Source organism: Eleutherodactylus coqui, chromosome 5 (assembly GCF_035609145.1).
Source record: "Eleutherodactylus coqui strain aEleCoq1 chromosome 5, aEleCoq1.hap1, whole genome shotgun sequence".
NCBI classification, from domain to species: domain Eukaryota; kingdom Metazoa; phylum Chordata; class Amphibia; order Anura; family Eleutherodactylidae; genus Eleutherodactylus; species Eleutherodactylus coqui.
The window spans coordinates 159,535,699-159,551,600 of record NC_089841.1 but is presented as its reverse complement, the minus strand read 5'-3'; the positions used below and the strand labels follow the sequence as shown (position 1 = coordinate 159,551,600).

The 15,902-nt window shown below is 39.4% G+C and overlaps 1 protein-coding gene across 3 annotated transcripts in view; it reads right to left on the bottom strand.

Annotated features, from left to right (window-relative positions):
- Positions 1 to 2,983: 2,983 nt before the first annotated feature.
- HIC2 (HIC ZBTB transcriptional repressor 2) overlaps positions 2,984 to 15,902 on the bottom strand; it is a 60,655-nt gene continuing 47,736 nt past the window's right edge. For 2 of the 3 annotated variants that reach the window (XM_066603515.1, XM_066603517.1), the window contains exon 2: positions 2,984 to 13,214. In XM_066603515.1, coding sequence (XP_066459612.1) covers positions 11,555 to 13,214 — 1,660 coding nt within the window. In that variant the 3' untranslated portion in view covers positions 2,984 to 11,554. Of the gene's footprint in view, positions 13,215 to 14,433; positions 14,506 to 15,902 lie in introns of those variants that run through there. The other variant, XM_066603518.1, reaches the window with a different exon arrangement.

Genomic DNA, 15,902 nt, shown 5'->3' with positions numbered 1-15,902 from the left:
GGGGGGGGACTGATCAAATTTGCAGACGAGACAAAAGGTAGGAGGGACAGCTAACACTAGAGAAGAGAGAGAGGATACAAAAAGATCTAGACAAGCTTGAACAGTGGGTGGTGACTAACAGAATACTTTTTAACAAGGAGAAATGCCAAGTCCTACATTTGGGCAATAAAAATAAAAAAGCACATACAGAATGGGAGGAATTAAGTTAAGCAGCAGAACATGTGAAAAAAGACTTGGGTATACTAAAAGACCACAGACTAAAAACATGAGTCAACAGCGTTATGCAGCAGCAAAAAAGCCAAAACACAATTCTGTGATGCATTAACAGAAGCAGGAAGTCTACATCACTTGAGGCAATTATCTCCCTCTACTCTTCCTTAGTCAAAAGACAACAAAGTAGAGCAAGTTCAGAGAAGAGTTATCAGGATGGTGAGCTGTCTGCAAGCTCTGTCCTATGAGGAACAGTTAAAGGATCTGGCAAGGTTTAGCTTGAAAAAAAAAAAAGAAGGCTGAGAGTAGGCTTGATAGCTGTCTACAAATATCTGAAGGGCTGTCACAGTGCAGAGGGATCAGTCCTATTTTCATTTGCACAAGAAAAGACTAGAAACAATGGGATGAAACTGAAAGAGGAGAAACAAATTTCTGACAGTGAGGGTGATCAATGAGTGGAACAGGTTGCCACAGGAGGTGACGAGTTCTCCTTCCATGGAAGTCTACAAACAAAAGGCTAGACAGACATCTGTCTGAGATTATTTAGTGAATCCTGCATTGAACAGGGTGTTGGACCCAATAAACCTGTAGGTCCCTTCCAACTCTACCATTCTAGGATTTTATGAATCCCAAGCAGTATACCCCAATCAATCACATCTTAATGACTGATCCTGAGAATAGGTCATCAATTTAGTCCCAAAAAGATAGTTATTCCCGTTTTACACCATTTTTCCCCCCATAATACTGGCAATGTTTTAAAAGCTTTTGCAAGTCTCTGGTCAATTATTTTACCTCCCATGTACATATTCCTGTCACTCTGTCCCCACTCCTCTTCCTCTAGTTTTGGGCGCTCCTATGTCCTACCATCATTAGGTAGATTCTACAGGAAAGTCAAAAGATGCGGCATTATAGGCACTTAGCAACAGCATTGCATATTGAAAACCTGACTTTTGTTTGCTCGATTTCCCTCCACTATTGAATTGTCCCTCGTTGACAACTGCGTCGCTTGGTCAATCTTTTCTAGTTCCATTCTTCAAAAGTAGGAGACAGCTGAAAGAGACTGCCAGGGCTACTTGCACATGCTTGGCAGTCTGCTTATTCACTTCTATGTAGAGCGAAGGGAGATGGCCAGGCGCAGAATAGGTTGGCTCGCAGGCTACTGCACATAACTGGAAGTGGTTCCATTCTTTTCAACATAAAATCAGAGAGGTGGCCAGATTTGGTGCTCTACATATTCATGTTCCCAAGAACTGAGCCCGAAAGTGACAAAACTTCTTTTGCATAATTAATGGAAACAAATATAATCATGTAGGTGTATAGTCACATGTTCAGTATCTGCCATAGGCAAATCCAGTGAGCATTTACAGGAGAATTCACAAAAGAAATATTTAGATGACATTTTTTTTCATAACAATGCTTAAAAATTTATAATTAGGGCTCATGCCCACGAGCGATGCAGGAATACACCTGCGATTTTACGCCGTGGGAGTACTGCGAATCAAAACAAAGCAGAAAAAAAAAAAAAAAAGTGCCAGTGAGTGATCGTGATTTTCCACGGGTTGCTTTTATTGATATCTATGCGACGAATCCATGGTAAAATAGAACCTGCCGCAATTCTTTCACGCTCACAGAAATCCGCGGTACAAATCTACATGTGTGCGTTGGCAGGCAGAAAGCTATTAGCTTCAATAGAACCTTGCCGCTGCGATATTCATGCACGGATATCCACCACGGGAAACGCGATGCAAATCCGTCCGTGGGCATTCACCCTTAGTGGCCAAAAGAGTGACCCAAAACAGAAAATTTATTACTACATCCTGAAAATAAAATGTTCAACATGTGCAGAGTTCATACATAAACCTTAGTTTTGTGCGTCTAGGCACAAATCTTCTTAAAATCACTGGAAGCTGAAAAAGCCAAAAATCTTAATTTTAAACTGGACATTTAAAAAACAACATAAAATGCAGGAATTACACAACTTGAGAAGCACACCCTTAAACCCCATATACTCTCTGAAAGCAGAGAACCTGTGATTGCAGCTGCCTTGATGAGCCATTGACAGCTATGTCGACCTTCATAGACATAATATGAATTAAGAAAAAAATAAATAAATAAATACATTTTCACCTACAAAATGCACATTAAGTCGCCATGTCAAATTCAGCTTGAAGTATCTCAGGCTCTTTTGTGCCTCAAAATTTTGATCTCGTTTTAAAAAACAAAATTCATGTTTCAATGACCACAATCAAAGCTCTATCTGCAATACAGCCCGAGATTCAGGCTGTAGAAACAGTGAGAGCTGCAGGTATATTTAACTCCCACTTTAAACTATTTTATCTCAGGCTATATTGCAGATAACAAAACCAATGCTTTGTTTTAAAGCCAAGATTCTTAGCTTTAAATATAGTCTGGGAAATTCAGGAGTTTCTTAAAATGATGGAAACACCTAGGATTGATAATACTCATCTAGGCATTTCCATTATTTTTTTTTTTATAAACCCCTGTAGCTGTTTGAAGCAAGGACATATCTCATAAGTCCTTGGCTACGGAAGCGTCCCTCTGCAAGAATGTATGAAATACAAGCTGTGCAGGAAAAGGGTTAAAAACAAGCAATGCCTAGAGAAAAAAAAATGTACCAAAAACAAGACTGTAGTTGCTGTGTTTGATACATTTTGATTATTTAAGACTATTTGAATCCATAAATCCTTGAACCTTCCCAAAGTAAAATGATTAAAAAAAAATGAAATTATACCAGATTCAAGCATAAATCAACTTGTTTTCAATCAAGCTTTTAATGAAAAGGTCATAAAATAACAGTTTTTCATCACTGTACATTAAGACTGAAAGTTTCTCGAATGTTCGGATCACCAGAATCTTCTGTACTATATCTTCGTTTTATCTATATGACACTATAATACGAGCTCCCTGGAAGAGTGCTCTGACCTGAATAGAAAGTCCATGAGGAAAACGTACCAGCCCAAGGAAGCAAAAGGTGGGACTGAGGGAGAAGGGCAGCGACAAAGTTGACACCCTTCCAGTTCTATACATTCTTATGATGCCCCCTAATATGGATAGAGCCAGAAATAGTATAATAAAAAGCATACTCATACAGATATGTTGACTAGAAAGATTAAACAATAGCGTCCATAACAAAAAGGTAGAGGGGGGCGGGGGGTGGACATCAGGGGGCTCAAGGACGTAGGGGTTTGATCACAAGCTTGTTAACCACCTAAAGAGAAAAAAAAGGTGTAATGTGGATGTTATTTTACAATGATTAAATCTATATTTGAGTCACACTTAATTTTGTTTTTTTTGGATTTGAAGCAAGTGACTCATCTATAAACCAGGTGAGCTCCTACACAATGAAAGGGTGCCTCCCTGGCAAGATTCCTGGAAGTCAGACAGGTGAAACCAGCTTTTCCCTCTCTAGGCAGCACGTAAACATGACACACTAACCTAGTGCCCAGACAGTGTTTAATGCTTTCCTTCAGTCAAATGTATTAACCCCAGGGTTAACATTTAAAAAGGACCAAAATCTCAAGTAAAAAGCTTACCTCGTACAGGAGAGAAACAAAATAAATCACAAACGCTTGTGTTTTATTAAACATAAGATTTACACACACATTCAGTTCTTTCAGGAGATCAAAATAAAGTTTGGTTTGATAAAGTGAAAGATTTTTTTTCTCCTATTCACATTTCCTATACTTCGACTAAGACAAAACAACCAGTACCTCGCCGTGTAATGAAAACAGCAAGCCAAGCATCTGGCAACCTCTGGAAACCTTCATGTGTATATACAGCTTTGGATAATGACTTCATGTTAGATTATTTGGTACCCTGTTAAATGGTCCCTTTCCAACTTGAACAAGTCAAAATAAAACATTAAAGAAAGATGCATCCATTATGGATTGTCACTAAACTCGTATAGCACATGAACAATATTGACTGATTTGTTGAATTTATAACCATGAAGCAAAAAAGGGTAGAAAACCATCTGGCATCAAACACAAATCTGCTTAAAAAAACAAAAAACAAAACCAAGAACACATGTGGACATAGTTTTTTGGTTATTTAAAAGAGAACCTGTCATAAGGTTCATGCTGTCTGAACCACGGGCAACATGAACCCGGGGACAGGTATGAACACTTTGTCCACCTACGTTTTATTTTGAAGTTCTGTAGCTCTTCAGAATAAAAAAAACAAAAAACAACAAACTTTGAAGTTTGATTATAAATGGTGCTCCAAATTACGGAGGCGGACTGAATGTGCCTCTCCCCACCCGTCACGGACAGGAAGAGGCTGGCATGGCCCCTGTGACTCAGAGAGCCAGTCCAAATCAAAACTTGAATGTTCTATTTTCTGAAATACTGCAGAGTCTCAGAATAAGACCTACATGGGCACAATGTTGTACATACATGTCCTGGGTTCATGCTGCATGTATGTCGGGCAGCATGAACCTGGTGGCAGATTCTCTTTTAATATTTCTAATACAACCTACAGGTCAATGGTTGTTCCAGCAGAAAAGCCCAAACACAAAAACAATTGAATCACTTCATATTTTACACAAATGCCAGCACTTGGTTCATTTGTATATTTGGCATATTATTTACATCTATGTGTAAAGCAAGGATGACAGCAACACAAGCGGTACAGTCACCAAAAAGTATAATACTCCATTCATATGCTGCATCTATAGCCATAAGCCGGTGATTTATGCTAAAGCAGTAGCCAACATATCTGTATGTAAGCATCCACATTTCTGGATCCACATATTACATTATTAGAGTTGGGTGCAGGAGGGTGTTTTATGAGGTCTTTGTTGTCCAATAGCTTTGTACGTGGGGAGGGAAATGGGCCTTCTTGGTCTCATCCCACCTTCTGCACTAAAAGGACTAATGAAATAACTACATTCTGTCAAAACAGGAAACATATGGGGAAGAGAAGGGAACATTCTGCAGAAAAAAATATACATATATTTATATCAAATGAAGCTGATGACATTGTAACAATAAAAAAATAAAGCATCACAGAAGATATCCAGTATGAAAACAGAAGAGCTACAGAAAGTCCTGCTTGGTAATTTATGGCTATTTGTTGAGTCTCTGAGGATATTTAGGCTTATTGTCTTTTTTTCTGGTTTTCTTTTAGTGAAAGAGTCTTTAAAGTTGTTGCTCTGCCATAGACACCAAAAAGGGTTTGCCAGCCCACGGCACTAAAAGGATCTTAGTCCTGCAGGGCATCCTCTCCTTAGCCCTTTCAGAAGAGCCACTACAAACTGGAGAGAAAAGTTACAGCAAAAGGCAAGGATGAGGAACTCGGCTGCCTCAGTGCTGCTGCCCACAGGGGTTCGAGATAGATACATTCAGAACTGCACATACATAGTGAAACAAATACAAACACTGCAAAATTCTGCACCATCTTTGATTATTTATTGAAGACCAGACAAAATTAATGGACCATTATCCATAAGTAAAGGGGGTTGGGGGGGGGGGGTGTATCTATATTTATAATATATATTTTTAGAAGGTTCAAAAATTTTTCAGAGTTTAGTAGTTTTAATCCAATTAATATTGAATTTTTGGGGCAAAACCTGTGCGAGAGGTTTGTTAAGACTGCAAATAGTTGCACTTCTAATGGCCCATTGTGCTGCCTGTCAGAAAAAGCAAATCACAACAATGTAGGCAGAGTGTTATTTTGGGTAGTTTCCAAAATATACTCAGTCATCCATTAATAATTTCCAGTCAGTTCATTGTAAAAAGAAGTTTTGAGTGATTGACTGGCTGACACCACAAATGGATAAAATTCAAGCACCAGTACAGCAAGTAAAAGTTATCTACTTTGAGTGGTTAGTTACCAAATCAGACGATCAGGGACTATTTTATAATTCAAGAATTCCATACAGGAAAGAATTCAGGTCAACCAATGGAAAATGTGGAATTAATTTTGACTGGTCTGTAGTTGAGGTCTGAAACTGTAAAGACTTATGTAAACAATGAGTTAAATATAAATAGTCCATTTGATTTTTTTTTTGATTTTTTTTTTCCTTCGTATTTTCTGAGCCCAGTTGGTTTCTTCAAAATGTGCTTTGGTTTAAAAAATAGTTTACGGATTTGGGTACAAGCTATTTTTTCTCTCTTTTTTTAATGGTTTTATAATACATCCTTGTTAATGGTTTGCACTTCTTAAAAATCGATTCCTGTTACTCCGAGAAAAAAAAAAAGTTAGAATAGTTCAGGAACTAAACAAGCATTTTCCCACTGCCTGCGTTTTTATATTGTGAAACTGCTGCGTTTTTTTTCACCATTTACAGCACAATTTCATATGCGGAATATAACTCCCAGATCCTCCCACCCCTCCACCCAGGTCCCAAAACTCTTAAAATTAGCTTTCATACGAAACTAGTGTTTTGCTTTTATCATAAAATACAGAAAAAATGTTTGATACAATACTATGTCATAGAAATGTGGCTGAAAGTTTGTTGCCTGGAGGTAGCCAGTCCCTGAAGTTTGAGAAATATTGTTATTAAATGTTGTCACAGTTTGGAAATGTATTTTCCTTTAAATGCATTCTCTAGAACACAAACTTACACAGCTAGCTAGAAGGAAAAGGAAAAAAAGTTTGTACAACGCTCAATTATACACAGACTTTGTGTCAATATTAAGTGCCGAGAAAGGAAAAAAAACATAAAAAAAGGTTTGTCAAAAGCCAAATATAATAAGAGTCATGATTAGCAAAAACATATGGGTGAAGGTGAATCTTGAATTGTCATTTACCTTAAAAAGGGTTGCAATTAACACATTGGTTTATTGTCAGCCATACAACAGTGTAAGTAATAGCAGGGACGCACATTTTTGGCATGTGTTAAAGGGAAAGCACATCCAATTGCAAGAATATTTCTACTTTGAACAGTTTGCCTCTAAAAAGTTAAGACTGCATTGTATCGCCTTGCTAGAAGCAAACTATCATCTGCTACATTATGGCAACACAAGAAGTGACAAATCCATTGATAAATGAAGAAGAGATCATTAAAGCACCCCTACAGTTCACAGTAAGAATTTTACTATAGATGCAGTATGAAACAGGAGGGCGCTGGATATTGTTTACTGTGCATTCTGCTGCAGATTCTCCCATTTTCAGTCCCCTCTTCATTCATGTAAAACGGTCACCAGAATCTCAGACTACCCCATGTACAATGTGTTTCAGTAGTCTCCGACACACTCACCTGTCATCGGCTGGACCACCACTGATGGCATCAGCACTGTCTCCATCATCTATCTTCCCAGGCAGGTCACTTGCCCCAAGAGTAGAGTATTTCAGACTACAGAAGCTCACTGTGAATAGAGTAGTCTGAAAATCTGGCAGCCATTTCACATATATGGAAGAAGGGAAAGAGATGAACCGCAGCACCAACATTCAGAAATCAGGGCAACATGTTAACTATACATTCTGCAAACATTGTGAAATTTTTACCGTGAACCAGAGTGTTGTTTTAAGTGGAGATCTTTTTCTTCTTTTTGGTGAAATTTGAAAAGTTCTAGACAGATTTCACACAGGGCCCTAAAGATTATGTAATCTATAATAAGCAAGGATGCGTCCTACCCACCCAGAGAAAAAAAAATTCCTCCCCATAAACACTAGAAATGTGTGTTTTTGAAATAAAAATTATCCCTGGTCAGTCATATGTTCCCTTACCTCTGTAGTAGAACATTTGTAAACTATGAATGACTAGTTCAGTATTACTCCAGCTTACCAATGAGTTAAACCATCAAATCATTGGGGTTAAACTTTTTTTTTTTTTTGTGCTCACTACTTATTGCTTCTTAACCAATATCAGAGCCACTCTCAAATACAGTCAAGACTGTCTATATGGCACTGAGCTCTTTCTGCAGACATTGTGCAAAACAGTTCAAGATTGCTCTTAAGACGAGCTTGGGCTGAACAGTCTATGAGGATGCATTAGATTGTAGAGTGTAATCAGATCAAATGCAGTCTATAAATGGTTGTAATCTAGCACAGAGTGAGATCTACATGGTTAGAAGAGTTTATAGAACTAAATTATATTCATTGTAAAGTAGGATAAAAAGAATAAATCAGGCCCCAGAAGATGATACAAGGTCTAAACGCCTTTAGCTCTACTACCGGTACAGGGTTAGACGGAGCCTGTCAGCAGCATTTTGTAATGTAATATGCATATTGCTGTGTTCTACATAGTGCTGTTGCTTCGTCTGGTAAGTAAAAGCACGGCTGAATAATTAGTGATTAAAGTTCTCCTGTGGGGTATGTAAATGATGCAGAGTGGTGCGGTGGGTGGTCAGGGCCATCTCGCCTGCTCATCACTTAATTCCGCTGCTCTCAGAAACGTAGTGCAGCGGGGTGTCACACGTGTGCGGTGTGTTTATCAGCAGACGCATGTGCAGAAGAGCAAAGCTGTCCACAAAGGTAAAGGTTCTTCTGCGCATGCGTCAGCTCACAAAAACATAGCGCACACACACAAGACTTTACCGCGCTACATGTCCAAGAGGGGTGGAATTAGTTGACAAGTAGGCTGCAAACAGGTAGTCTGCACCGCTCTGCATCATTTACATACCGCACAGGAGAACTTTAAACACAAATTACTTGGGTTTGCTCTTATTACCAAAGTAAGCAAAAGCACTATGCAGAACAGAGCAATGTGCATATTGCAGTGCTGCTCTTTGATTACAGCACTAAACGTTCCGCTGACAGGTTCCCTTTACCTTTAAATATGGTTGATAGTATTCAAAATGTAAAGAGTACCCTAACCACCTGATATCCAATAACGATGGGATGTCAGATGTGTATCACTTTCACATCTTGCCAGTTTTGCCCATTGTTTAACAAAGCAGGCAAGTAACCCCGAGCTCTTACAGAATCCTTTACTGCAAGAGAAAAACAATACAAAAGTCTACTGGTCAATATCAAAAAATCCTTAATCAATTTACATCTAAAGAGAACTCTACCTTATCTTTTTTGGCATTTTTTTATATTATCAAATTAAATTTGGAGGTTTTTTTTTTTTAACTTAAAAAAAAAGGACTGAATTTCACATCTGAACAAAAAATAATACGGCTGGCACATTTCATTAACATTTTTGTTCTTACAATATTGTAAACTATGAAGACTCTGCCATTGCCACGAGGAGAAAGGTCAATTATGGTTTTGGGTAGTTCCATACTGTTACGTGGTTTTAACAAATTTCACTCGCACCAACGATGAAATTACTTAACACTTTGGTCAATGAAAGTATAAACTGAGGATTTTTCTCCCCCTACAAGAACATTTTTTGAAACAGATTCCTAAATGTGGCACATCCTGCACCAGAGCCCGCTGCGGTGCATGGTTCAATGGAGTACCATAAGTCATATGGGGCTTTCAGAATAAAGTGACTTTTTTATGATGTAGACAGAGTACCTGTGCATGACCCTGTTTTTTTTAGAAAGCAGAGAATCAGAAGTGAACACTTGTTATCCTCTTGCACAGCTCTATTTTTAAATAATATCTACTCATTTACAGTACACATTCCAAAAAATACTTGTAAATATTTTACTGATCCTGTGCCTCTTCCCAATCAAAATCAATGGAGAAGAAGATATCCTGCAATTGTTATCTGCATTAATATTTACAGTTGCATCGGTAATAATACCGGTATCTCTAATCGCCTGCTAGTGTGGCAAGAAGCAGTTTTAGAAGTTGTAGAGAGCGTTTGGTAAATGTTTTGGTTTAATTCAGATTGGATCTCTTTGGGTTAATTTTTTTTGGATCAAACGTTATCTTAATACGGTGAACATTGTGGCAAATTCTTGACAGTCTAATGTTTTAATGCTTCCCATTTAATTTAAATGTTCTAACTTTATACATTTACTTACATGAAAACAAAACAAACAAAAAAACACTATGCAAAAGCTTCTTAGTAAAAGAATCTCACTTATGAAGAGTTCAAGAGGTAGCAAAAGTGACCAGTCCATAGCATCCTTCATCTTACATGTCTCTACATATACAGCCAAACCTGGCTGACACACACACACGCACACGCATGAACACACAGGAGTACCTAACCGGTGACAAGTCACCATGAACAGCAACGGGGTAATAGCACCCTTTCCTGCCAGACCAGCCTCTAGTGCCAACCTGTCTGTAAAAGGAGACTTCAACCCCATTTTTTTTTCTTTTGGAGGCAGCATGTGTGGTGAAGATATACATAACATACAACCAACCAACACCGAGTCATGTAAGCAGGACATTATGCACTGTAACAAAGCACTGGGAGCCCTGCGAAGGACAGAATGAGTTACGATGTTTCGGTTTCTGAGCTCACCAATACATAGAGAAGCTCAATCATGTAAAAAGTGAGTAGTGAAAAACAAGAATACTAACCCACCACCCCAAATATCCCTAAACTTCCAGTTCAAAAATTCACAGATTCAAATGTAATTCAGACAAGTCTCCCAAAGCCCACCACTGAGACAAGTACCTATTTATGGACAGGAAGGGGGTGGGGGAATAACAGAGAACCTCCCTCCCACTGGCTTACATAGGTGCAACTGTTGGGCAAAATGTTAGGTTCCAGTCTGTGGTCAAAAAATGGCATTCAGAAAGACAGACAGATACTAAGGAACATGCAAAGAATTCACAGCCAAAAGATACCAAGTGCCCCAGAAAGTGCCAGCCTGCCTTTATAGGATTTCTACATTGGTGTTTAAGAGGAGCAACTTGGCATGAACCTATCCAGACGCCCACAGTGGTAACCAGGAGAGGGAGTTGTGAGGTTTCCTTGGTTTTCATTCATTGATACAACTAGAAAGCCAGCACCTCTTAGGCTGGACAGATGTAAAGTAGGGCCATGTTGTAGAAAGGTGTGGACAATTCAGAGTGCTAAAAACATGCCTTCTGCAAATGCCTCCTACCCAAACACACCTTCAACCCCAAATGTAAGCTTGACTGTGTTACCAGGTTGCCATCTTGCCAAACAGAACATTGTAATTCTGCTAGCTTTATGCTGGCAATTTACAGCCTTTTGTTATTTTTTTGTTTTGTTTTCTTTTTTGTTATCAAGAGGGTCATTGAAGTCTTTGTGTAGGTCCTGAGGATGCAAGGGAGAGAAGTAGAGGCATAACATAACTTGCTTCCACTGTACCATAACTTGAAATATGTTGTCATCACTCTTTACATCTTAAAGCTCAGATGAGGCATTACACCCCCTTTCTATGATGATACAACCTAACTTGAAAACAGGTACCCTTAAAGCAGCAAGTCATCAGGAAGGTAAATTGGTTAGTTTGTGTGCAGAGGAGAAGCACATTCTTAGGGTATCAAGAGAGTCTTTGGTTTATGGTGGGGAGGTATGCATACGCAAGTGACTGATCAGATTGCGCTGCTGGGTAAATTTCCCCCCGCAGAGCTGACATTCATAGGGCTTTTCCCCTGAGTGGACACGCATATGCTCGGTCAGTCGATATTGCCTGGTGAAGCGCATTCCACACTCTTCGCAAGCAAAAGGTTTGAGGCCCAAGTGGCTCCTCATATGGCGGGTCATGGTTCCTCTTTGTGTGAACATCTTGCCACAGATGTTGCAGGGGAAGGGACGGGTCAGCCAATGAGTTTTCTCATGCTGTCGGAGGGTAGCTGGATCCTTGTAGCTCCTCTCACACACTGTGCATTTAAATGGCCGTGATTCATTTGGAAATGTTGTGTTGGGAGCAGACAGGTCCTCTGCTTCCTCTTTACAGTAGGAATCCTCCTCTTTGATATATAGCTCCTCTTCAGTGTGCATTTCCACATGAGCATTTAATTGCTCTGAATTGGGAAACCCCTTTCCACATGGGATACACACATACAAGTTGTCACCAAATGGCACAGTCTCAAATCCATCTTGTCGGTAAACATAGTTGGCACTGGGAAGGTCATTTTCATTCTCACTATGCCCACTTTCCTCACTCATGTCTTTACCATTTTCTAAATCATCCTTACACTGGAAACTCTGCTCAGAAGCGTAGCCTCCACCTGAAATTCTCTCTTTTGACATAGGCCCAACAATAACGCCATTGGGCATAGTCTCTCCTAATTCTGGTGAATTATCTCGCTCTTTCCTGTCCCAGTCCATTTTACGTATTGGGTGGCAAAGGTTATTCTTTGGCCCAGATTCAGAGTGGTTCTCTTCCAATTCCATTGGTTCGCTGTCTCTTTTTTGGGGGGCGGATTCTTCATATGAGGCACAGTTGGCTATGGATGCTGAGGCAGATTGTGGTGAGCCTACATGACTGTCTGGTTGTACATTCTCTTCTTGTGCAGGTAGGGACGGGCTTTTCTTAGAAAGGTCGAGGCCTAGCTCATGGTCACTCCCATTAGTGCTATTATTGAGGCTGCTGTTGCTCCCTGTACCTAGGCTTAATGGGTGGCTATTTTCCTGTATGGAGTTGCTAACAAACACCTCATCTTCTTGAACGGTCGTTTTCAACAACTCATTTGAGTTGGAACCCTTGTTAATATCCAAGGACCCAGAGAATCGCATTTGAGCAAGAGGGGGAGTGGAAAGCCTGTGGTGATTTCTTCCTACACGGCCTATGCCGGGCACTCCAAGCTTTCCGCTAAATGGCTTCCCAGAACGTTTAAGTTTCTTCCTGCAAAGAGTTGCCAAGTCATGGAGTTGGAGGTAGCTTGCTGCCGTGAGAAGAGCGCTGAAATTCTGCTCTCCTGGCTGGTCGGATGTCAAAAGTTTACCGGTGTAAATAAAGTCCAAAATCTGCCGGAAAACAGCTGGATTAACCATATCTGTATCTAGATTGATCAAGTTGTCATGAAGGACAAGAGATTTAAAGTACATGCTGCTGGCAGCAAGAATGTTCTTGTGAGCTCGGAACAAAGCATTTTCCACTACGATGATAACGTCACATAAGAAACCTTTGGCTCGTTGCTGATTCAGCTGAAGCAGCAGTTGTTTGGCATGGTTTGGCAGATCCATTTCCCCCTCTTCATTCAATGTGCTCTGTCTGTTCAAAACAAAAAGATACATATATTAGGAGAAAATAATTTTAGATACACATACACACAATTTGCAAAATATGAAAGGAATCTTCATTATTCTTCTGTCTTGGGTGTAACTACAGTGGGTGTAATTGCACCCAGGCCCCACTGCAGATCTTTCACTGTGGCTCAGCAGCTACAAGATATCCCTTTGTAGTATATTCTGTTGCTCCTTGTTAATCTTAGTCTGAGCACTTCCCATTTTAATAACCTAAAGCATCACATGCATATATGCCATGTAAAAAGATAGCAAGATTCATACCGAAAAGTGGGGTGGGGAGCGCAAAAAATAAACAAAAAAAAAAATTAAAAACACAAAAAAAAAACCCACAACTGATTATAAAAGAGCACATGGCTAAGCCTTGCCATCACCCCAAGAAGAGTCTGCCAACTCCACAAGTATTGGGAGACAGAATGTTCATGTACGGAAACTAGGAAAGGAAAAAAGAAGCAGCACATACATATACAGTAATACCAATACATTTATATATAGGTTGGGCACTACATGTAGTATGCATTGTCTAAGTGATTGTACCTACTGTGTAGTTATAAAAGATTAAAAAAAAAAAAAAAAAAAAAAAAGGGAGTGCCAGCACAGACTTCATAGGTAGCCTAAGGCCAGAGAAGCTCTGGGCAAATACAGCCATTGTCTGGTTAACGCTGTACCGGAGAGCAAGCCATACAGTTTTGCTTATGGTAACACAGAATTCTGTACATTTACAATATAGCAAGAAAATTAAAAATTGAGAGGTAAGGCTAGGCTTACATCAGGGTTTTCCCAAACAGTTGAGGTTTACTTTTTTAATGCAATAGAAATCAATGTCAACAGCATTCCATTGCAAAGTAATCTAGTTGTGCCCTGTTGTACAAGCAAACTATTTTGCAGTAAACTAAAATGTGGTTCATTGTTATGGGAAAAAAAAAGTTATATGAACCTAGCCTAAAACACTTGATATAACTATAGCACAGCAGTACAAAACAATCTACAGTAACATTTACTGCAATGAAAGGTCATGTACACTTATTCTCTCCTGTGTCAAATCATCCTATGTACAATTAAAAAAGAAAAAGCCCAGTCAACTCCTACCCTCACTAACCATCATTATATGGACATTTACAATGGTATAGGTCTTAAAGAAGGTCATACAAATATCAGAAGTGACATTTAGATCAATGGTTCATTACCAGAGATGGACCTTGACTCAACCGGAAGCAGCAAGCCATCCAAAAATCGCAATTCTACCGTCTACTCCCTGCCTTTATATTCTGCGTTTTGAAAAAGGTACTCTTCGTAGTAAGCTACAAGGTGTTCTGCATTACCAGCAAATGTGTAAAACTAAGCAAAAGAAACCATGATTTTTGTGTTGTAAAACGAAGAGGCAGGGCACACAAGTCAGGAATGCACGAATAGTGTTCATGGCAGTGCAAAAACTATATGAGTCAAGCAAAGTTCAGCTGACGAGGTTCGCAGTCAATTTAAACCATATGCAAAGGCTTGCCTGCGGGGCCCAGCTAGAGAAAAACAAAAAAGAGGAGAGGAGAGAGGAGTAGGAGAAAGGGGTAGTGAGAAAGGAAAAGAAACAGGGCACATACACAGCTCAGGAAAGTGACAGACAACAGTACACTTCATACTCCAGGACAGGCACTAGAATAGATGTTGAAAAACTTATTTGTGATGAGAGACTAGAAAAAACAAAGACAATAAAAGGGGGACCAAAAACCCCCAAGGAGGCTGAAAGACGGCAGAAAAAAAAGGCTTTTGTACTTTGCTGCTAGTACAGGCATGAAAATGGTAAGAACGCAATGTGGATGAATGGCAAAAATGTGCTGCCTGTACAGTCATTATATCTATCTATATATATCTATATATATCTATATATCTCTTTTAGAGGTTTACAAATTTTAACTAAAACCATCACTAGGGCTAAGTTCAAATTAGCATGCTATGAGTTCCATTTTTTGCACCATTATGGGAGCAAGAACATGGAATCCCCTGGGCAAAAGGAACCTATCTAATGACAGAACCGAACAGACCCAACTGACTAATGATGTCAGTTAGGTTTCAGTCATGCGGTCCATGATTTAAATGGAATTCAGCTACAAAGGCGCCGAACAGAGCCCAGAATGCTGGTGTGAACAGCACCCAAGAAGCAATAAATGCAATACGTTGTAAACAGAGAAAAAAAAAACAAAAAACCAAGAACCACCCACAAAAAGTGGTAAGAATGAGAAGTTTCCCCACATTAACCTAATAAATTACAGCTTTAAATTAAAAAAATAAATATTTAAAAAAAGAAAAAAAACCTGAAATCTCTTTGGGTTGTTCTAATGTCCATGGGCAGATTGGATTTCACATGCGGATTTCGCAACCCCACCTACTATCCTTTTCCCCCCACCTCCCTAATAGATTTTAACCTTCAAATCCGCTGTGGAATCGCAATTGTATTTGCATATGCACTGCGGATTGTCCGAACCTATTGACTTCTATTGAGCCCGATCGCACTGAAATGGAGCATGCTGCGATTTGTTTTCCGCACCAAATGGTCCGCAAATCAGATTTGCGTACTTAAATTCAGTTGCAGATGCCAAAGCTTCCCTATGGGCACTTTGAATTGCAGATCTTTCGCACAGGTGAGCCATGCAGATTCCACAAA